Below are 23,229 nucleotides of genomic sequence, written 5' to 3' on the forward strand. Positions count from 1 at the left end.
GCGTCCGGAGCCTGTGCTCCGCAACGGGAGAGGCCACAGCAGAGAGAGGCCCGCATACCACCCAAAAAAAAAAAAAAAAAAGGAATGCCCCACAAATGTTACCAAGGTAAAACTGGAAGAGTCTACAATGTTACCCTGCATGCTATTGGCACTGTTATAAACAAACAAGTTAAGGGCAAGATTCTTCTTGCCAAGAGAATTAACATACATATCAAGCATATTCAGCACCCTAAGAGCCATGATAGCTTCCCGAAACATATGAAGAAAAATGATCAGAAAAAAAAAAATGTACCCCAGTGTTCACTGCAGCACTATTCAAAATAGCCAGGACATGGAAGCAACCGAAATGTCCACTGACAGATAAATGGATAAAGATGTGGTACATATATACAGTGGAATATTACTCAGCCATAAAAAGGAACAAAACTGGGTCATTTGTAGAGACGTGGATGGACCTAAAGTCTGTCATACAGAGTGAAGTCAGAAAAACAAATATCGTATATTAACGCATATATGTGGAATTTAGAAAAATGGTACAGATTATCCTATTTGCAGGGCAGGAGTAGAGACACAGATGTAGAGAACGGGAGGGTGGACACAGTGGAGGAAAGGGAGGGTGGAATGAATTAGGAGATTAGGGTTGACATATATACACTACCATGTATAAAACAGGTAGCTAGTGGGAACCTGCTGTACAGCACAGGGAGCTCAGCTCAGTGTGTGATGACCTAGATGGGTGGGATGGGGGGTGGGGTGGGATGGGGGTGGGGTGGGAGGGAGGTCCAAGAGGGAGGGGATATATGTATATGTATAGCTGATTCATTTTGTTGTGCAGCAGAAACTAACAACATTGTAAAGCAATTATACTCCAATTTAAAAAAAAAAAGAAAGAAAAAAAAAAAAAAAGGAAGCTAAATAGAAAGGCACTCAGGTTCAAATGAAGTGCCAGCCTGTTCCACCAGAGAAGCACACTTTGTGAGAACCAATGGAAAGGGGCCTAAGCTGCTAGAAGCCATTCCCTATGAATTCATGGTATAATAGATTTAAAAACAAACAAACAAACAAACAAACAAAAACCTCTGGACGGTTAAAAAAAAAAATCCTAAATAACTGGGTTATAGATCAAAATACTCTTCTAAAACTGCTTACCTTCCACAAGCAATCTGAGTGACAATGCTTCCCATAAGTTCAAAAACTTTCCTTGGGTTTATTTCATGACTGGTAGAGTTATGACCCAACTGACCATACCCTCCAGCTCCAAAAGTAAACACTCCACCTTCCTAAAAAAAAAAAACAAAAAACCCTTTGTCATTAGAAAGCCTGATAAAGGAAAATAATCTCCAGGAAAATAAGTTAGTCTTTAATATGGAGTCAAAGTTTCTCTTCTATTGTCTTCACAATTTAACAGATGATAAGATAGTCAAGATACCTGGACTTTTCAAGGTAAAATGTCTTAAATCTAAGAGTTCCAGGCTGATATGGCTAACTATTTTCACATATTTTAAAAGTATTTAATTATGTTCTCATCATTATAAAGTCATCATTAAATAGATACTAATAATTATTTTTTGCATTGCCTTTTACTATCATTATAGTCTTGTTGAATCACAAGTACACACCTATAAAATTTCACAAAACCTAAAAATGGTATCATTTTCACTTTCCAAAGTAGCTCTGCAAAAAAAGAGTATATGTAACCAGAGTGCACTAATATAGCTATTCTTAGTATACAGTTACTAAAATATAAATGGTCTTTAAAATATTTATCATAAAAATGCATAACAGGATTAAAGGTTATGTTTTTAAAAAGTAATTCATGATGACATTTTAACACAAGCACAGTTAGTACTTTTCAATTCAATTGCTTTTCTTCATAGTTGCAGTTATGTATACAAATTTATGCTACTAAATGATGAAAGCAGGATATAAGTATTTATACAGATTGCTATGTAAGGAAATTGATTTTTCTGTTTAAAATTTTTTTATCATGGGAAATTTAAACAAATAAACAAAAGACATATATACATATATATATTTATCTATATATGAATGACCACATAACATCACTCAGTTTCAACAGGCAAAACTTAGATAATCCTGTTTCATTGATGCCCCTCCCACTTCCCTTTTTTGAGGGTACTTTAAAGCAAAAAAAGTACTGGAGTACTTTAAAGTACACTGTGGTCAATAAATCATTTCACATATAAATGCATATGTATCTTCAATGGCATATACCTCTAATGGATAAAAATATATGACACAATACTATTATCACACAAAAAGTATTAATTTCCTTTTTTTGGACAGAAATAGCAAGTGTTAATTTTTATTTCTTATGTTTTTCCCAGTTTTATTGATATCATTGACTTGACATAAAATTGTATATATTTAAAGAGCACAACATGACTTGACATACATATACTCTGTGAAATTACCAGTCAAGTTAATTAACACATCCATCACCTCATATAATCCTTCTTGTGTGTGTGTGAGAAAGCTTCAGATCTACTCTTAGCAGATTTCAAGCATAGAATACTGTATCGTTAATTACAGTCACCATGCTGTACATTAGATCCTCAGAATTTAATAATCTTGTAACAGAAAGTTTGTACCCTTTGACCACATATCCCCATTTCCCTCACCCCCTACACCCTGGCAACCACCATTCTACTCTTTGTTTCTGTGAATTTGACTTTCTATCCCCACCCCATTTTTTTTTTTTTTTTTTTAACAATGCCACATATAAGTGATACCATTTAGTGTTTGTCTTTGCCTGGCTTATTTCACTTACCATAATGCCCTTGAGGTTCATATATGTTGTTACAAATGAAAGGATTTCCCCTTTTTATGACTGAATAATATTCCAGTGTGTGTGTGTGTGTGTGTGTGCGCGCACATATGCACACAAACATACACATCACAGTTCCTTTATCCACTCATTTGGCAATGGACACTTAGGTTGTTTAAATATCTTGGCTATTGCGAATAATGCTTCAAAAAACATGAGAATGTATTTATCTCTCTGAGATCCTGTTTTCATTTCCTTCAGAAATACATCCAAAAGTGGAACCGCTGTGTCCTAAAATAGTTCTATTTTTAAGTTTTTGAGGAAGCTTCATATTGTTTTCCCTAATGGCCGCACCAATTTATATTCCCACCAGCAGTATACAGGGCTCCCCTTTTCTCCATATACTTGTCCTTTTTAAAAAAAATTATAGCGATCCTAACAGATGTGAGGTGATATCTCATTGTGATCTTGATCTGTATTTTCCTGATGATTGTGATATTGACATTGAGCACCCTTTTCGTGTACCTTTTGGTCATTTGTATATCTCATCTCCTCTGGAAAAATGTCTATTCTGGCCCTTTGCCCATTTTAAAATTAGATTGTTTTTCAGCCATGAGTTACGTGAGTTCCTTGTATATTTTAGATATTAACCCCTAATCAGATATATGATTTACAAATATTTTCTCTCATTCCACAGGATGACTTTTCATTTTGTTGACTGTTTTCTTTGCTGTGCAGAAGCTTTTAGTTTATTTTTGCTTTTGCTACCTGTGTGCTTTTGGTGTCACATCCAAAAAATGCCTACCAAGACTAATGTCAAGGAACTTTCCCATGTTTTCTCCTAGCAGTTTTACAGTTTCAGGTCTTACATTTAAGTCTTTATTCCATTTGAGCTACATTTTGTGAGTGGTGTGAATTAGGAGTCCAGTTTTTGCATATGGATATCCATATTTCCCAGCATCATTTACTGAAGAGACTATCCTTTTCCACTGTGTGCTCTTAGCACCATATCAATGATTAGTTGCATTTATTTCTGGGCTATCTATTCTGTTTGACTGGTATATGTGTCTGCTTTTATACCATTATCATACTGCTTTGATTACTACAGCTTTGTAATATAGTTTAAAATCAGAAACCATTATGCCTTCACTTCATTGTTCTTTCTCAAGACTGCTTTGGCTATTCTGAGTCTTTTCTGGTTCTATGTGAATTTTAAGATTGTTCTATTTCTGTGAAAAATGCCATTGGAATCTGGATAGGGATTGCATTGAATCTGTAGCTCACTTTGAGCAGTATGGATATTTTAATATTACTTCTTTCAATCCAAGAACATGAGATATCTTTCCAATTATTTCTGTCTTCTTCAATTTCTTTCATTGATGTCTCATATAGTTTTCAGTGTACAGGTCTTTCATCTGTTTGGCTCACCTTTATTACTAAGCATTACGTTTTTGATACTATTGTAAATGGGACTACTGCTTAATTTCTCTTTCAGATAGTTTGTTTTCAGTATATAAAAACGCAACTGGTCCTTTAAAAAATATTTACTTGCTTATTCGTTTGCGTCAGGTCTTAGCTGCGGCACGCAGGATCTTCACTGTCGTGTGTGGGATCTTGGTTGCAGCATGTGGGATCTTTAGTTGCAGCATGCAAACTTCTTGGTTGCAGCATGTGGGATCTAGTTCCCTGACCACAGATCAAACCCGGACCACCTGCATTGGGAGCATGGAGTCTTAGTCAACGGACCACAAAGGAAGTCCCGCAACTGATTTTTTTTTTGGCTGTGTTGGGTCTTCGTTGCTGTGTGCGGGCTTTCTCTAGTTGAGGCGAGCTGGGGCTACTCTTCATTGCGGTGCGGGGGCTACTCTTCATTGCGGTGCGCAGGCTTCTCACTGCAGTGGTTTCTCTTGTTGCAGAGCACAGGCTCTAGGTGTGTGGGTTTCAGTAGCTGCGGTATGTAGGCTCAGTAGTTGTGGCTCATGGACTCTAGCGCACAGGTTCAGTAGTTGTGGTGCACAGGCTTAGTTGCTCTGCGGCACATAGGATCTTCCCAGACCGGGGCTCAAACCTGTGTCCCCTGCATTGGCAGGTGGATTCTCAACCACTGAGCCACCAAGAAAGCCCCCCAGCAACTGATTTTTATATGTTAATTTGTATCCTACAACTTTCACTGTATTTATTGGTTCTAACAGATTTTTTGAGGAGTCTTTAGGGTTTTCTATATAAAATATCAAGACATCTACAAAGAGACAATTTTAGTTTTTCCTTTCTAATTTGGATGCCTTTAATTTCTTTCTCTTGACTAACTGCTGTGGCTAGGACTCCCAGTACTATCTTGAATAGCAGTGGTGAGAGTGGGCATCCTGTTTTGTTCCTGATCTTAAAGGAAAAGCTTGCAAATTTTCACCATTAAGTATTATGTTAGTGGTGGGTTTATCATAGATGGCCTTTATTATGTTGAGGCATGTTCCCTCCATATTCACTTTGTTGACAGTTTTTATCATAAAAAGATGCTCAATTTTGTCAAATGCTTTTCCTGTATCTACTAAGATAATATGATTTGTATCCTTCATTCTGTTAATGTGGTGTATAACACTGATTTGTAAATGTTGAACCATTCTTGCATCCCAGGGATAAATCCCACTTGATCACTGGCTATATAATCATTTAAATGTACTGTTGAATTTAGTTTGCTAGTATTGAGTAGTTCTGCATCTACATTCATCAAGGATGTTGGCTTGTAATTTATTCTCTTTGCAGTGTCTTTCTGTGTCTTTGGTATCACGATGGTGCCGGCCTTATAAAATAAGTTTGGAGTGTTCTCTCCTCTTCTGTTTTTCAGAGGAGTTTGAGATGGACTGGTGTTAATTATTTTTTAAATAGTAGAATTCACCATCCAGTGAATGAGCTTCTCTCTTTTGGGAGATTTTTGAAGACATCCAGTCCTGGGCTTTTCTTTGTTGGGAGACTTTTGACTACTGATTCAATCTCCTTACTCATCAGAGGCGTATTCAGATTTTGTTTCTTTATGATTCAGTTTTGGCAGTTAGTATGCTTCTGGAATGTATCCATTTCATCTAGGTTATCTGATAAATTTGTTGGTATATAATTATTGATAATAGTCTCTTATGAACCTTTGTATTTCTCCATTATCAGTTGTAATGTCTCCTCCCCGTTTGATTTTATTTGAGTCTTTTCTTCTTAGTCTAGCTAAAGATTTGTCCACTAAAAAAAATCTTTTCAGAAAAACAGCTCTTAGGTGCGTTATTCTTCTCTGATGTTTTTCTAATCTCTATTTCATTTATTTCTGCTCTGATCTTTGTAATTCCCTTCCTTCTGCTAACTTTGGACTTAGTATGCTGTTTTTCCTAGTTCCTTGAGGTATAAAGTTAAGCTGTTTATTTGCAATCTTTTTTCTTAATGTAGGTGTTTATTGCTATAAACTTCCCTATTAGAGCTGCTTTTGTTGCTTCCCATAAGTTTTGTCATGTTGTGTTCCCATTTTCATTTCTCAAGATATTTTTAAATTTCCCTTTTATTTCTTCTATGACCCAATGATTATTCAGAAGTGTACTTTTAAATTTCCACATATTTGTGAATTTTCCAGCTTTCCTCCTGTTAATGATTCCTAGTTTCATACTACTATGGTTGGAAAATACACGTGATATTATTTCAATCATCTTATATTTGTTAAGACGTGTTTCTGACCTAGCATGATCTCTCCTGCAGAATGTTCCACTGTTTGCTTAAGAATGTATATTCTGCTACTCTTGGATACAATGTTCTGTATATGTCTATTAGGTCCATTTGATATAACGTGTACGTCAAGTCAAATATTCCTTATTGACTTTCTGTCAGGATGATCCAGCCTCTGTTGAAAGTGGGGTCCTTAAGTCCCCTACTGTTATTGTGTTGCTGTCTATTTCTGCCTTCAGATCTGTTAATACTTGTTAATATTTGCTGTGTTGGGAACATATATAGGTACAATTGTTATATGTTCTTGAGGAATTGACCCCTTTAACATTTCTTTAATATTATTTAATATAGAGTCATATTTAAATTTTCTTGATTAGTATTTTATTACACCATGTCAGAAAGCATATGTCTGATTCGTAAAGTTAAAAATAAGTAAGTGCTACAGTGTGTTTCAACCTAATCTATCCCCATTAAGCTTAATGTTGATCTTTGCCTAGATCCATTATTTCATTAGGGAATATAAAATGGAGATTTTCTAATCTTATTATTTCTTCTAAATTTATTAGTCAAAATCCTTCTATAGAGAAGTTAACTCATCAACTATTGAGTTATTATAAAATACAATTTGCAATTAAGAGGTAGAAGAAATGCTTCTTTCTCATTTACAGATTTTTAGAAAAATAAGTTGTTGCCCTAGCAACCTCCAAAGATAAGCAATGAAGTTTGCTTTGTGTTGATTTGGGTAAGAAGACGATCATTATGAAGTCACAGATTTTTATATATTTGGTATCTTTCCATTTATTGCAGACATTATTTATTTTTGTTAACCAATGAAAACTCCTTCAAGTTGTCCTTGTGACATGATCTTAGTAGTCTTTGCTTTTTTGTAACACAAAATACTCAAGGCTATTTTCATACTTTGTTTTTTGGTCCCAGGTATGAGATCAGGCTCTTCTCTAAGAAGCCCTGGTTCTTTTTAGTATAGAGTCTACAACAATCAACGGATGTTCATTGCTTCCAGATTACAAATGTTTAGTTATTTCTAGAACCTTTTGGTGGTCATAGCAAAAAAAAAAAAAAACACAACAACAACAAACCACACACCAAAAAACCAAACAAAAAAAACAAACAAAACAAACTTATTTTAGAAGAAGAAAAATAAGAATTCACATTGATACCTGTGATTCAAAGCAAAGATTACAGGGTTTTAATTTAATTGCTACCATTTTATATCTCCTTTCTCTTAAGCTGAAAATCATAGTTTCTAATGAGAGTAATACCAATACTTAATTGCTTTATCCTATTCTACATACAATATACTGAAAATAAATGCTGCCAATTTTACTACTAAGAATAAGACTACAGAATGCAGTTTAAGACCTCTCTGTGAATTCGGTTCATCTTTAGGCTATTTCCCAACAGTGATGCACAACAAAATACTGTACTTTAAAATGCCCTAAAAGAATTCTTCTTTCTGTATTTGTGCCACTTGTAATTTTGAAGAATTCTTTTAACATATAAACTTTTTAATTATGTGTAACAGTTTCTAGGTTCCAAAGTCAAACCTATAAGGCAAGGCTCATCTGGTCTACCTATTAATTCTTTTCAAATATAAATATCATGTACCTTCTTCTTTTTCCTTAACAATAATATATCCTGACAATCGTTCCACAACATAATATAGAGATCTTCCTCATTCTGTTTTACAGGGCATGGTACTCCACGCAGTGGAGTTACCATAGTTTATTGAATTAGACTGCTACTGATGGGAAACTGGATTTCTTCTCTTCTTTTGTTATTAAAATACTGCCACCATAAATGGTCTTATGTATCATAACTTAGTATCTTTGGAACAGATTCTTAAAATTATTAAGGGATTGATAAGTCAAAAGGTATATATATATATGTGATTTGCATAAAGAATTTGTAAAAGAACTTGAAAAAAATTGACATCATTATGGTAGTGTCCTCATATCCATTAACATGCATGTCTTTCCATTTATTCTGATTTTAAAAATCTGTTTTAAAAGTTTTCCTAATATTTGTTTTGCACAAGGAAACTGCTTTGTAAAGCAGTACTAATCTATTTGCAAGAAGCTCTTCCAGAAAAGCAAAAGACATTGATATAGAACTATATTCTAACTTTAAACAAGGAAAAATAAAATATTTTACTTTTGAAATACTTAAAACTATCTGATTTTGTGAAAAATAATATACACCAAGAATCCCAGTGAACAAGTATCACCAGCTACTGTTTTGAGAGAGAAATACAGAAGATTAACAGAATTAGCATTTTAAAAAAACTCATTAGATATAAAGAGAAATCTTTAGGAATCTTGCGAAAATAAGATGAGTGGCTATCTGAAAGGCTGAATTTGAAAAGCATTAACATGTGAATCTTTCTACCACAAAGTTAGTCCTATGGAATGATATCATACAAAGTATTTTTTACTATTATCTTCAACACAGCCTTATTTCTCCTAAATACCAATGATAGAAGAGAATGACTAAAATTTATAACTTGCCAGCAGTGATTACATCTGCAATTTGAATGACAAAAAAAAAAATCAATGAAATATGGTAATAAGATCAGTAGGGATAGTAAAACTTCCTTACTCAAAAGCAAGCAATATAAAATTTTTAAAAATTAACTTTTGTAACTGGTCATTATAATATTTTTTTAAAGTACCTTTAGTACACTATATTTGATAAGGACTGAGAATAATTCTTCTTCTAAAATTCCCAATGTGGGAGTAAGTGTGTAGAAATTTTATATATCTGATTAGAAGTTAATTTTTTCTTGCCAATTTTATCTACTACACAGGATATAAATATAAAGAAGCAAAAACATTAATTTCTAATTTAGCCAATGATAAGTTGCCAGTTCCTTTATGTTAACATGACTATAATAAATAATACTGCTGGTAAGGTTAGTTTAATGTTTTTATTTTCATTTTACTTCTAATTGCTAGAGAACTATACAGTATTGATACTAAACTGGTACATACCCAACAAAGTGAGAGGTCAGAGTTAAAGCCATTAACAAGATTGTGATGAAAGCCCATTATAACTGCTTGAATAATACTTGGCTTATGGATAATAGAGGGATTCAGTCTCTATTACTTGTTATAAGGCACATGGGAGCTAAATTAAAATTAGGCAGAGTTATGCAATATAAATGGGATTGATACACAAAGCACAGCAAGCCTGACAAACTAAAAAGGAATTATTTCATTCACAGTATTATTAAAGCAGTATTTCACATGAAGTTGAAAAATTCAACAATGTATATTATCATCACACAAACAGTAGATCACAATTCACATTTCATAACATGAAACAGCTGAAATTAACATAAATAGTTTTTGAGAACAGATAATAACCTAAGTCCCTTTTTTAAGATAAATTATCTTTTAGACATCAATAACACTCAAGTTTTAAAGTAAATACCATGAAAATATTCACTAATTATGAAATAACTACCATAACTATTAATAAAAAAGTTTTATAGGAGTACAATACCTTGGTTAGTGCAGCAGTATGATCTTCTCCACAACAAATATAAACTATTTTCTGAGTTCTTAGTGACTTTAGTAAATTAGGAACATACCTATCTGAAAATTCCAACAAGAGACATTAACGAACAGTATTTTTTACATTAAAAGCTTCTAAAATGTGTTTCCTCTACAACTTCCCGAACTAAGATGGTGATAACTAAACAATTTTAACAATTCAATGAATTTGTGGTACAAGCCTACTAAGTTGGGCTCCCACGCCTTTCTATTCATGCTACTGTGATAAAGGAGAGCTCTAAAAAGAGTAACTTAAGTGCTAAACTGCCTAAACGCCAATTTGCATAGGACTCCGCAATCAAGGAATTTCAAAGCTATCTGACTGCTTCTAATAATGCATATCATTCTTTATATTCACACCTCATGATAATTAAGCTCATAGGATCCTACTTTAAAAAGCCTGAAAATTATACTTTCTGCTATTTTATAGCAGAAAAGAGATATAATGTCCTAATCTGACATATTTTTCTCATGCAAAACAAAATATTTTAAAATTCTTTGAGTATTATTTATCATTACCAGTTGTTTCCAGATCAACAACTCACTTTTGTCTAAGTCATTATAATTATGTTGAACTTTATTAAATTAGTTTTTGTATTTCAAATACTGGCATTCAACCTAATGTAGCTATGAAAAATCAGTTTACAAGATTCCAACTTGTTTTAAGCAGTTATAATTTTTTAAAATTCAGAAAGTTTATTTTCAAGACTCTAGCATCACTGTTAACAGTGATTAATTAAATGACTCAGATTTAAATATTTCCTTGAAATACTCAATAGATGAACACTTCATGTTACTTTTCAGGATAATTTTATAATTTTTTTCCACTGATGGTGGCTGATAATATGATTACCAATTTGAAGTAATGTTTTTCTCAACTTTCTTTTAGTGAACATCCAACATTGAAGATTTTTGTCCAGATATACTTTCTATATTTTATTCTAGAATAAAATAATATTTTTGGCCTTCCCAAAATCTCCTAAAAATATTATTATCAAACGGAATTTAAAAATTAACCTCTCATCCCCACCTCAACACCAGGGAAGATTTGGGTACACTTCTGACACTAAGAATCACTGATATATCTCAAAACATCATCTCTTTTTAAAAATATATTTATAAATAATGCAAACCTACCATTTTCATCATTAAGACCTAGCTGACCAAATTTGTTGCGTCCCCATCCAAAGATAGCTCCAGAAAGGGTGAGTACAAAACTATGGGCTCCTCCTGCTGCAACTTGCATGAAAGGGATTCCAAGTAAAGACTTAATCAGTTGTGGTGAAGCTTGCTTTTTACAGTCAATGCCTAAACCCAACTGGCCATATTTATTCTGTCCCCAACAGAAGACTTCACTTGCTGTAAAACAAAAATCATAAATTACTATTTTTCTCACACAAAATAAATTTCACTTGAAAATCATCAGTTATTTTGGGATATTCTTCCTCTTCGATGAAAATACGTATTCCTCCTTATTAAATTTATTTCTTATATGGAAACAACACTACCTTGAATAATCCATGTTAATACAGTTTTAGTTTGACTTACTTTACTGATGAATGGGTAAGTCACATAACTGGGGATAATCTCATTTCCTGATGTTCCTCAAGAAAGGACCATCTCTTTTTAGCATTCCTCAGGTCTCACTTTTATTCTATGACTGCTCCCAGGAGGTACTCATTCAAGCTCAAGGTTTCAGATATCAATTATATGCTATCACATTCAAAATTTATCACTAGCCCAGATCTCTCCTCTGAGCAATAAACCCATGTATCCAATTGTTTACTGACAGCTACACTTCAATATTTGAAAGGTATTTCCAGCTCAACATGCCCTAAACTCAATTCATGACTCCCATCCTACCTCCCATACCTGGATCTCTTCCTAGTGTTCCTCATTCTCAGTAGATAACACCTTAACTGATTCAGCAGCACAAGCAATAAACACAGGAGTCATCCTTAATACTCCTCTCCTCTCTTACCTTATATACAGATTTTTATCAACCTATCATCAACTTATATACAGTTTTCTTTCTAAAGAAAAATATGGTGAATAGATACACTCCTCACCATTTCACCTGGTTCTTGTAATAGTTCTCTTGTCACATTTGCTCACCCACTGCTACATTTTTTGCAACTTTAAACATATTTTTACTTATTTTTATTAAATAAATGGCACTAAACTAATAATTGACACACTAATATCTGATTTTTTAAAATTCATACTATAAAATAGTACGCACTTATTAAAAGTAAGTCTCCCTTCAAAACTAGATCCCTGGGCTTCGCTGGTGGCGCAGTGGTTGAGAATCTGCCTGCCAATGCAGGGGACATGGGTTCGAGCCCTGGTCTGGGAAGATCCCACATGCCGTGGAGCAACTGGGCCCGTGAGCCACAATTACTGAGCCTGTGCGCCTGGAGCCTGTGCTCTGCAACAAGAGAGGCCGCGATAGTGAGAGGCCTGCGCACCGCGATGAAGAGTGGCCCCCGCTTGCCACAACTAGAGAAAGTCCTCGCACAGAAACGAAGACCCAACAAAACCATAAATAAATAAATAAATAAACTTTTAAATTCACGACATATGTCAATATTTGAAACAACAACAACACCAAAAAAAAACTAGATCTCTGGTTCCTCTCCCAAGAGACAAGCACTCTTACTAACTGCTGATATGTACTTCTGGAAATACTCTATGGACATATCAGCAGACATTTGTATATATACAAAGAGATATAAAAATGTAGATCTGATATATGACAGACACCATTAATAATGGTCTGGATAAGTTTCAAAATTAACTGTTCTATAAATTTATGTCTGTGTGTTTATTTCATAATAAATCTCAAATGAGTTGACTTTTTAAAAAAATGTGGATTTGAAATGCTGCTCACATGAAAAAAACAGAAATCAGTGCCTTCTCACTGCTCTTGAGATAAACACTTTTAACAAGGCTTATAAGGTTCTGTAAAATCTACCTATGTTTCTGAGCTCATTTCATACCAGCCTCTTCCCTCACTTACTATACTCTAGCCATACTCACCTTCCTTTATATTCTCCAATGACCATTTCTCACACACCTGCTGTCTCACACTCTGCCTAAACCTTCCCCTCACTCTTGTCTAGTTTATTTCTATTGTCTCCCAGCAGGAAGCCTTCCTTGATCTGCCAGATTAAGTCCAGTCCCCCTGTTATATGATCTAAATATCCCAAACTTTTTTATTTACACTCTTTTATCATAGTATGTAACTATATTGTTATTTGTGTGACTGTACCATAAGGGCTGGTAGTGTACTGCTTATCACTGTTTACTGTACACCCTAATGTGCCTAGTTTGTACTGAGTGATCAAAAAACAGAAAAAAAATTTTTTTTTTCCATTAGATGAGTAAGATACTGCTAAAACATGAAGCTGAATAAGGGAAAAGAATACCTGTAAGACACCTCAAGATAGAAAAACTGTCCTCATTGGTAAAACCTTTGGGTTTAAATTTATCTTGGATTTACCTACCAAAGTATCAAAAGAGGAGTTGGCAAAGTAACAAAGAATACAGGGATGCCAGCCCCCACCCCCTAACTTTATTCCTTTGATGGAATAAATCCAAATTCCTTAATATGGCATGTAAGGCCCTTAGTAACAGATTTGTTTTTACTTTAGTCTCAACTGAAGTATGAAAATGTCTCCCATGCTCTCAAAATACCCACATAAAACTATATTCCGATACTCAAATACACAAAATATTTCCCAGATTCTATGCCTTTACTAGTACTATTACCTTAGCCAATCCTCAACATTTTCCCTAGCTGCTTCACAACCTCTCCAATTCTGAAGAAATTGTAATCATCTTTCAAGACTTGCATCAGATATCAATCCCTTCTTTATTGTTACCAATTCTATTGACTGAAACTAATTAAACTTTTTTCCCTATGCCCATCGTATTTTACTTTTCCTTTGACCAAAAGTAGTATAATTTTTTCTGCCTCAATTGCATTACTTGTATATCTGCCTCTTCTACTAGATGGTACGATCCCTAAAACTTTCTCTTAACTTATCCGAATTTCCCTGTAGTTCTAAAGTCTACTGTTTCATTCATAGTAGGCCTCACTAGGCATTTAATAAATTAAAAATAATAATAATGAAGCCACTGGAACTTATTTTTTTTAATGATAAAAAACAAATACATGGCAGGTTCTCTCTTATTTTTTTTTTTTTGTGGTACGCGGGCCTCTCACTGTTGTGGACTCTCCCATTGCGGAGCACAGGCTCCGGACGCACAGCCTCAGTGGCCATGGCTCACGGGCCTAGCCGCTCCGCGGCATGTGGGATCTTCCTGGACCGGGGTATGAACCTGACTCTCAACCACTACACCACCAGGGAAGCCCTATTGCAGGTTCTTTACTAACCCATGTTATAATCCTTAGCTGGCATAGGAAGAAGTCAAATAAACAAAGGTTACAGGATGCTTAGACTTCTCTGTTTCTATTCATAAAAAGTTTATCTGTGAGCGTAAATGAACTTAGGCAAGTTATAAACTTCCCCAGCTATAAAGGAATAATGTTCAGCAAACTAAAGAACAATTAGACACAAAAAATCAATTTCATGTCTATATGCTAGTAATAAACGATTTGAAAATGACACCAGAGTAACAAAAAATATCAAATATCTAGAGGAAAATCTAATAAAACGTGTATAAGACCTCTCCACAGAAAACAATGAAATACTCTTGAGAAAAATTAAGAAGAGATTAAAATAAATGGAGGGATATAGCATGCTCAAGAACTGAAAGACTCAATATTATAAAGATTTTCCTCAAACTGATTGAGAGGCAATGCAATCCCAATCAAAATCCCAACACTTGAAGTATCTGTGAAAACTGACTAGCTAATTCTAAAATGTATATAGATATGAAAAGGATCAAGAAGAACCAAGACAATCTTTAATAAGAACGAAGTTGGAGGAATTTCGACTCAATTAAACTATCAAGTAATAAAACTGAAAAGGGGAAAGAAAATAAAAGCAATGCTTACCTTTAGAAAGTGCAAGTGAGTGATAGTAGCCACAAGCAACCTGTACTATCTGGATATCCGACAAACTTTTAATATTTCTAGAAAATAAGAAAAGAGATCAGGATCAGTTAATTCCATTTAATAAATGGATGCTGAATGCTATTTATTTATGCAATTTATTGACCACCTACTATGTGCAAGTAGCTTCCTTACTAGCCATTCCTTACTAGCATGACCTAGCAGTTCATGATATTTTTTCTCATACAGGCCCAATTTACCAAAAATTTATGCTAAAATCAGTAAACAAAATCTAAATATGAAAAAATTAAGAGATATGATGAGAAAACACTTTGAAAGGACAATATGGAGACTGAATACACTGAAGATTGTGGGGGGGTGGGGAAGAGGAGAGGATATGATTTCTTGTTTTGTTTTGTTTTTTTTTACGCTTTCAGGAATTTAAAAAAGAAACAAAAATACTTGTGAACAGTAAAACAACTTTACAACATTCCATTTTTCCTAAAGAGACAAATTAGAAAATTCTTAATGCAACAAAATTTTATAGAATTCATCAAAAATAATCCCCAATGAGTAAAAAAGATAATGTAAATGTTTTCTGGTTTTCAATTTTTAAAAGGATTCAAATGCAGTTAACAGGAAAGTAAAATAAGCCAGAATAAATTTTGTAAATAAAAAATATATATATACACATACATGAAGATTCCTAATTAATCAGAACTATGAAAAGAAAATCAGAATTCAGATGTCTAGGGTAAACATTTTATAACTGCTTATAAATTTAAAATAAATCCCTAAAGTTTAGAGTTCTTGTCAAACATTTTAAAATGGCTATGACATTTCAAATTATTCATTGTAAAGAAAAGAATAATTTCGCCCTCCTGTTCTGCCTCCTGACCACACTTGCTGCTCCTCATGTGGTCTATATGATGAGATGTGGACTCTTCTGTCAGGAAACAGGCTTGAACAGTGTTAGCAACATAATGGGCTCAAGCAAAACTTGCAATGATCTGGATGACTTTTCTGCAAATTACTGCCATGACTTTTTGGATGTAGAAATGGCCCGGTGTATTTGCCATTTGCCTTTGAATGTGTGGAATCAAGTTATTTCAGCTCCTTGGAAGAAGTTGTTTTACAGAAACCAGACAGAGAATGATGACCATGAGCACACAGTCCCCAGACTGGCTGGAGCCTGAAGACTGATAACGTGATCAATCTCTGTGACCTCACCTGGTTACCTCACCACACACCAATCAGAAGACTGCATCAACTGATCACATTCCCCATGACCCTCATCCTCACTTTTGTCTTTAAAAACCCATCCCTAAAAACCATTAGGAAGTTTGGGTCTTTTGAGCATTAGCTGCCCATTCTCCTTGCTTGTCACCTTGCAATAAAAAAAAAAAAAAAAGAAAAGAAAAGAATAATTTCTTTACTGAATTTTGAAACATGTTTGAAATTTGTAAGAAAACAGTTAATAAATTTGGAAATAACATTTATACACCTCTCCCTGAGGAAGTCTTGAAGTCAAAATATATACTGCTGAATATGTGTACTGTTGTGTTGTTACATTTTTCAAACTTAATGTACAGTGGCAATATAGGCAAAAAACAGGCATTTCCAATTGTATGTTAAGGTAAAATTCTTTAACAACTGTTAAAAAGGACTAGTGAAAAGTTTATATTATATAATCAAGAAGTTGAAGAACTAAAGCATTAAATATTTTGCCAATTCCAAACTCATCAAGGTGTATACGTTAAGTACAGCTTTTTGTATGTCAATCATACCTCAATAAAGTGGTTTTAAAAATATATTTTGCCAGTAAAACATAATCAACAATTTTCTATTTTTCTGTTAAGCCACAACTTTCTTACTGATTTGAGAAAAGTCTTAGCACCAACTCTTTGATTTTGAAAAATTTAGGCTAACAACTGATCTAGTCTCTACCATTAAAAACTCTTCTAATTTTTTTTTAAATTTTCTTTTTAATCTGAAATGTTCTGCACTTTCAGATGCTAATATTAGGCAGAAATTGTAATAAACTTCTTTTTATTTTTTTTGGTGGGGGCAGGTGAGCAGTGCTACATGGCTTGCAGGATCTTAGTTCCCCGACCAGGATCAAACCCGGGCCATGGTAGTGAAAGCGCCAACTCCTAACCACTGGACCGCCAGGGAATTGCCTGTAATATGCTTTTAAAAGTTCAATCAAGAAAATAAATTTTATTTTTGACCAAGGTAACAATTCAAACATGTTTAATTAGTTCCTATAGCCCAGAAATCGCTGTTCTCACAAGAATCATCATATTATACCATCCTGTCATAATTTTTTCTTACAAAGTCCAAAAAAACAGAACTTTAAAAAATAAACTACAAACTTATTGCCAACAACTGTTTTTCTATTTACATTGAACTAAAATATAGTAAAATCAGATTAACTTTTTTAAAAATAAAGGTATAACATATATCCTACATATAAAAAGAAATGACTAGCCAGAAATGCAGGTCCACAAAGACCACTGATATTGAATAATTCGTCTTTCCCCAAGAAATAATGGTTTCAAAACAAAACAAAATCAGAAGTAGGAAAAGATTATCAAAGAGTAAGAGTTTCAAATATAATCTATTTATTATTAATTTTACATTCATCTTTAAAATTAAAGTGTTGCTTAATTTACAAACTCTCATCTATTAACATAAAAATGGGTTTTGTTCTCAAGAAAATACAGCCTAATGTGAATAATCACTTTTCTGATCATTCTTATGAAAATTATAAACACTAATTTTTAAAAACCTATTCACATATGTCTGAGTTTCCTCCTATATTCTACACATTTTATTCAAAATGTATGTGAAAGTTACAAAGCTGGCTGACATCTTTAAGCACCTAGAAAAAGCCTTGCATCTAAAAAATGATTTGGTGCTGAGATTTAAAAAGAAAAAAAAAAAAATCAATGGTGGTCTTTCATAAAAATATATTTCTACTGAAATACTAAATTGCCCTTTAAGACATGAAAGTATCAGTAAAAATGATATATATATGTCACAAATCAGATTAGTCCATGAAAAACTGAGAAGACTGAACAGGAAAGATGCCTTAATACACAGCTTAAAATTAATACAGATGTTCAGCAAATACACAAACAGAGAAGTTTAAACCAAAGGACTCAAGATCTCTTACAGGTCCCCATCCAGGTTCATAAAGAGTAAAGTCACAAATACAGAATTATTGGGCAACCTTCAAATAAATCGTTATATAATAAACTCTTCTCCTTATAATTACCTTTCTCTCCATTTACTAATCATCTATGGATTACTGACTGAAATCTCTTATATCAGAACTGAACAGCAAAAAAAAAAAAAAGTAAGTATGAGAATTAAGAGAATTAAGTGGAGTAAAAATAAGAGAAACTAGACAGCCTTGCTGTGAATCATGGTTTTGAAAATACTGACTTAGAAAATCTAACATGTAAGTCTCTCTTCAATCCTAAAAACACAAAGTTCTTAAAAATCTTAAATAAAAAATCCCATTCTACAACAATTACTTGTGGAAGGAAAGAAAATCAGTAGACAATATGACAAATGTGAGATCACTCTCTTCCTATGAATGCTTTGTATTTTGTAGCCAACAGCCATGTGGCTGCAAATAAACATTTTCTAAAAGAAATCAAAACTGAAATGACTAAAAAAATTCAATTTACTTAGCTTAAAGAAAAAAATTTCTCTCCCAACAGCACCATCATTAAGAGGCACTAAAAGCATAATGGGAAATGTGTTATTTAATTGCTACTGCAGAAGAAACAAAGGGGAAGAAATTTGTTTGGGGAGTTTTGTGGAATTTGGTTACAAGTTCGATAAACAAAACATGTTAATGTGTGTATCCAAAAGTCTCAACAGACAGTTCATTACTAGAACAAACATAAAATGTCAAACTAAAGATGAAAAAACCTTTTACTATGCTAAAACAAAGCAAATACTTCAAATGTATACTTTAAGTTTTTACACAGACATACATATATATATGAAGGAAGGTTATGGGCTTTTTATTTTAAAAACTCATTTCTAATGATAAGAGCTCCTGTTCTGTTTTTTTGTTTTCTGTTTTGTTTTTTTTGCACTGTGCAGCTTGTGGGATCTTAGTTACCCGACCAGGGATTGAACCCAAGCCCACAGCAGTGAAAGCGGGGAGTCTTAACCACTGGACCACCAGGGAATTCCCTCCTGTTCTGAAATATATTAGTTCCTGTACTCCATTTTCTTATCCTAGTAGTTACATCTACTTCTTAAACCAAAACAAACATTATCAATGTTAAATTAAAAACAAAATATCTATGTGTATATTACAAAAATGCTACCTGGAATATATCTAAAATTAGTGTAATACCTTGGTTCCCTGGGGAGTTCTCTTTTGTCCCTATAACTATTACTAGGGGGAAAAAAGAAAACAAAAAACAAGAGTTTAAGGAGGCAAGAATCTGTATAATTTTAAACACTAAGCATGAGTTAGTGTATTAATTATATGTCTAAAAAAACTGGATACTCTTCTTTAAATCTTTATGTTCATGCTTACAGTTTTTAATATTACAGCAATGGTTATGTCCTATATAAACCTGTAGACTACAACATTGAGGAGGCATTGCTTATTTTTAAATTTTGAAATAATTCTATGATGAACTAATAGTTAGCATAAATTAAATTGTGGTCACTGCTATGTAAAAACGTAGAAAGTGACTTATTCTTTCTACACTTTAAGCATGTGGGACTTCTATATTCAATAAAAACAATAAAGACTAAAAAACAAGAGAAAGAAACATGCAAACAACCAATATTTAATAAATATTTCAGTAGCTGAGGTACTCAAGATAGTATAATTAATGGTTTAAATTAGTCTTAACCCACTCAAAATTTTTAGTGAGAGAAAATTTATAATAAAGTATGCATTCCCTACCCCTTTTCTTTACAAACATAAATAATTTGGGGAAATACGGAGTATATAAAAAACAGCACTCAATCCATATTAAAGGCAAGAACCTACCTAGTAAATGCCTTAAGAACTCAAACGGGAGAAGTAATACGGTGTCAACTCTTAAATGCCCAGTAGGAAGCAGAATAATTTAGATAGCAAATTTATTATAAAAGATTGTTAAAGACCTCTTGTCGGTCACCTTTGTTACCTGGGTACTCTGATACATTCCTCTGATCCTAGCAGGCCAAGCTGTCCATCAGAATCGAGACCCCAAGCATACACCTGGCCCTTGTCGTTTAGTGCTAATGTATGAGCTTCTCCACATGAAACAGCTACGATATTTTGGGCATCCAGCGCAACAACCTGCTCTACAGAAATCAAGAAGAGAGACATTACATTCTAGTTTTAAACTCCCAACAAGAATAAACAATAGTCTTCATCTTGTACAAAAAAGCTAAGGAAATGCTGAAATACAGACTAAGTATAACTTCAGTTATTCTCAAAAACCTAACAAATATGTTCCATACAAAATTCTCGCTGTGGTAAATACAGAGATATGTCATAGGGCATGATCAACTCAAAATACTAAGTGACTTTAATATTTGGGGAAAGAAATTAAGGGTTTATAAAGATTCTCTCCGAAAGTGCTCCTCATTCAAAGCCATTACCAAAAAAAGAAAGGAGTCCAGCTGAAAGGGAACCATTTAAATAACTCGGCTGTTTTTTAACAATAAAATCATAACTGACATATACATTACCAAATGGATACTACTATGGAGTGATCCTGAAATTAAGGAAATAATCTGAATTAGCAATTTCTGACAGGAAACAAATTCTTTACAGATCTCATAAATAGAGCATCCACTAGCTATGCTGAGGAGAGAACTGAAAGGCAATGTGACCATAACAAATAGATATCAGTTTATGGGCTGCTACTTTTAACATCAAAGACATAAAAATTCCACATGTGGTTAAAACATGTCCAAGCTTTTAACCAGAAATTAATTTAAAATATTGGCCCTTCATAAGACTGTCAATAGCCACTGACAAATCAGTAAAGAAAGTGAAATTGCTTCCTTAGCCTCTTTAAGATGTGAATTGTCTATCAGGTTTTTTTTACTAGTACACTACAAGTTTTTTTTAAGACATCATTTAAAATTAACCTTTTTTTAAAAAAATTAACCTTCTTTAGCCTAATAAGAAAGCTATGTCTTCATTAACTGAAATTCTTTTGTTGCAGAGCTGTTAAAACTGAATCAGGATTTCTTCAGAAGCACATTTTAGATCAATGTACAAATGCAGCTGTTCAATAATAAAGCAGATTACATGAAAGAACTTTGAGTCCCTATGTACAGAGAAATTCAAATTGTATTTGGGTTACTTATTCTGCATTTCGGGGTGGGAGGTCAGCCCTTAGACAGCCTTTAGGAATCTGTATAACTCTAATGATATCTTATTTTAAGTACTTACCTTAAAGTACTACAAGTTAATAACTCATAAAGTTGATGAATAGTACATGGAAGTTCACTATACTAATCTCTCACTTTTTGTGTATATTTTGTATATATGTTCTTATAAAATTGTATTGTAGAAACATATAAAAACAAAATATATAACACATTGCCTCCCCCCACCAAAAAAAAAAAAAAAGAAAGAAAAGAAAAAGGACTTTAAAGTATGGCATCCTTTATTTACATCAAAGCATCCCATAAATCTTAATTATGAAGAAAGAAGTAAAATGCACAAAAGATCTGTTAATCTTTCACAGAGGCCCCTGAAATGAGTCAATATCTCTCCAAAACTATCCTCAAAGGAAATGTAGTAAAGAGCAAAAATGAAAGGATAACAAGAAGGATGAATAAGACTGGTTGGTTCAACAATAATATATGAAGAGTACTTAAATTAGACAGCAATGGCTGTAAAATCAAAGGCACCAAAAATCCAAGCAACAAAAAAACAATCATGCATACCAAACACTAACATTTATTGTACACCATGTGTGCTCCAAGCACTAGACACACAAAGATAAGTAAAACAGAGTTCTAGTCCTCAAGTTTACAGTCTATAGAAAAACAAGCAAGATAAGGACTGTTATTAAATGCAAAGGTAAAGACATACAAAAGGTACCAGGGGAACATGAGATACTTTTTAAAGCCCTGAAAGATACTAAGAAGAATTCTGGAAGACAGTGACACTAAGCCATGTAGGTAAGGAAAGAGGAAGAGATTCCATGTACCCATTCGAGAAAATTCAAATAATTTCTTCAAATACAGCAAAACAAACTAAAAGCAAAGTGAAAAGACTGATTAAAAAAAAACAGGAAAAATGTTATTCATGTCAAATAAAGAAATAACCTCTCTAATATTTAAAGAGTAACTGGGGCGGGGGTGGGGGAGAGCAGTAATTCAATGAAAAATGGGCAAAAGATGTGAACTGATAGTTCACACAAAGAAGAAACAGAAATGGCCCTTAATCCTATGAAAAGATGTTCAACTTCACTGATGAGAGAACTGAAAATTCAAACTACACTGAGAAGCCAATAATACGTTCACTTAGAAAATTCACAAAGCCATACACTTTTATTTTGCATACTTAATTATAAAAGTTTATCAAAGGAATGAGAAGACAAGGCACTGACTGGGAGAAAATATCTGCAAAAGACACATCTAATAAAGGACTGAAAAAAAAAAACCACCACCCTCTTAAAACTCAACAATAAGAAAATAAACAACCCAATTAAAAAAACAGTGCAAAAGACGTGAGCCGACACCACACCAAGAAGACATAAAGATGGCAAATAACCATATGAAGGCATGTTGTACATCATATATCAACAGGGAACTGCAAATTTAAATGAGATACCACTATAAACCTATTAAAATGGCTCTCTTCAGCAGCACATATACTAAAATTGGAATGATACAGAGAGGATTAGCATGGTCCCTGTGCAAGGATGACACACAAATTCGTGAAGCATTCCACATTTTTTTCAATAAAAAAGTACCTAAAGTATCCAAAAAAAAAAAATGGCCCAAACCCAAAACACTGACAATACCAAACACTGGTAAGGATACACGGCAACAATAACTCTCAATCGTTGCTAATGGGCATGCAAAATGATATAGACACTTTGGAAGACAGTTTGGTAATTTCTTGCAAAACAAACCATACCATTATAAGATCCAGGAAT

General features: G+C 33.4%; 1 protein-coding gene and 1 non-coding gene across 4 annotated transcripts in view; one reads left to right on the top strand and one right to left on the bottom strand.

Moving 5' to 3' along the window:
* HERC4 (HECT and RLD domain containing E3 ubiquitin protein ligase 4) overlaps positions 1 to 23,229 on the bottom strand; it is a 140,253-nt gene that overhangs the window by 92,581 nt on the left and 24,443 nt on the right. For all 3 annotated transcript variants that reach the window (XM_024132087.2, XM_028480865.2, XM_024132088.3), the window contains exons 3-7: positions 20,248 to 20,407; positions 15,080 to 15,156; positions 11,194 to 11,415; positions 10,007 to 10,098; positions 1,150 to 1,280 (exon numbers count right to left, since the gene is read on the bottom strand). In XM_024132087.2, the coding sequence (XP_023987855.2) occupies positions 1,150 to 1,280; positions 10,007 to 10,098; positions 11,194 to 11,415; positions 15,080 to 15,156; positions 20,248 to 20,407 (682 nt within the window). The remainder of the gene's footprint in view (positions 1 to 1,149; positions 1,281 to 10,006; positions 10,099 to 11,193; positions 11,416 to 15,079; positions 15,157 to 20,247; positions 20,408 to 23,229) is intronic.
* LOC112067112 (U6 spliceosomal RNA) lies at positions 22,923 to 23,027 on the top strand. Its single transcript, XR_002893085.1, has one exon. It is a non-coding gene; the product is annotated as a U6 spliceosomal RNA (small nuclear RNA).

Source organism: Physeter macrocephalus, chromosome 20 (assembly GCF_002837175.3).
Source record: "Physeter macrocephalus isolate SW-GA chromosome 20, ASM283717v5, whole genome shotgun sequence".
Classification (NCBI taxonomy): domain Eukaryota; kingdom Metazoa; phylum Chordata; class Mammalia; order Artiodactyla; family Physeteridae; genus Physeter; species Physeter macrocephalus.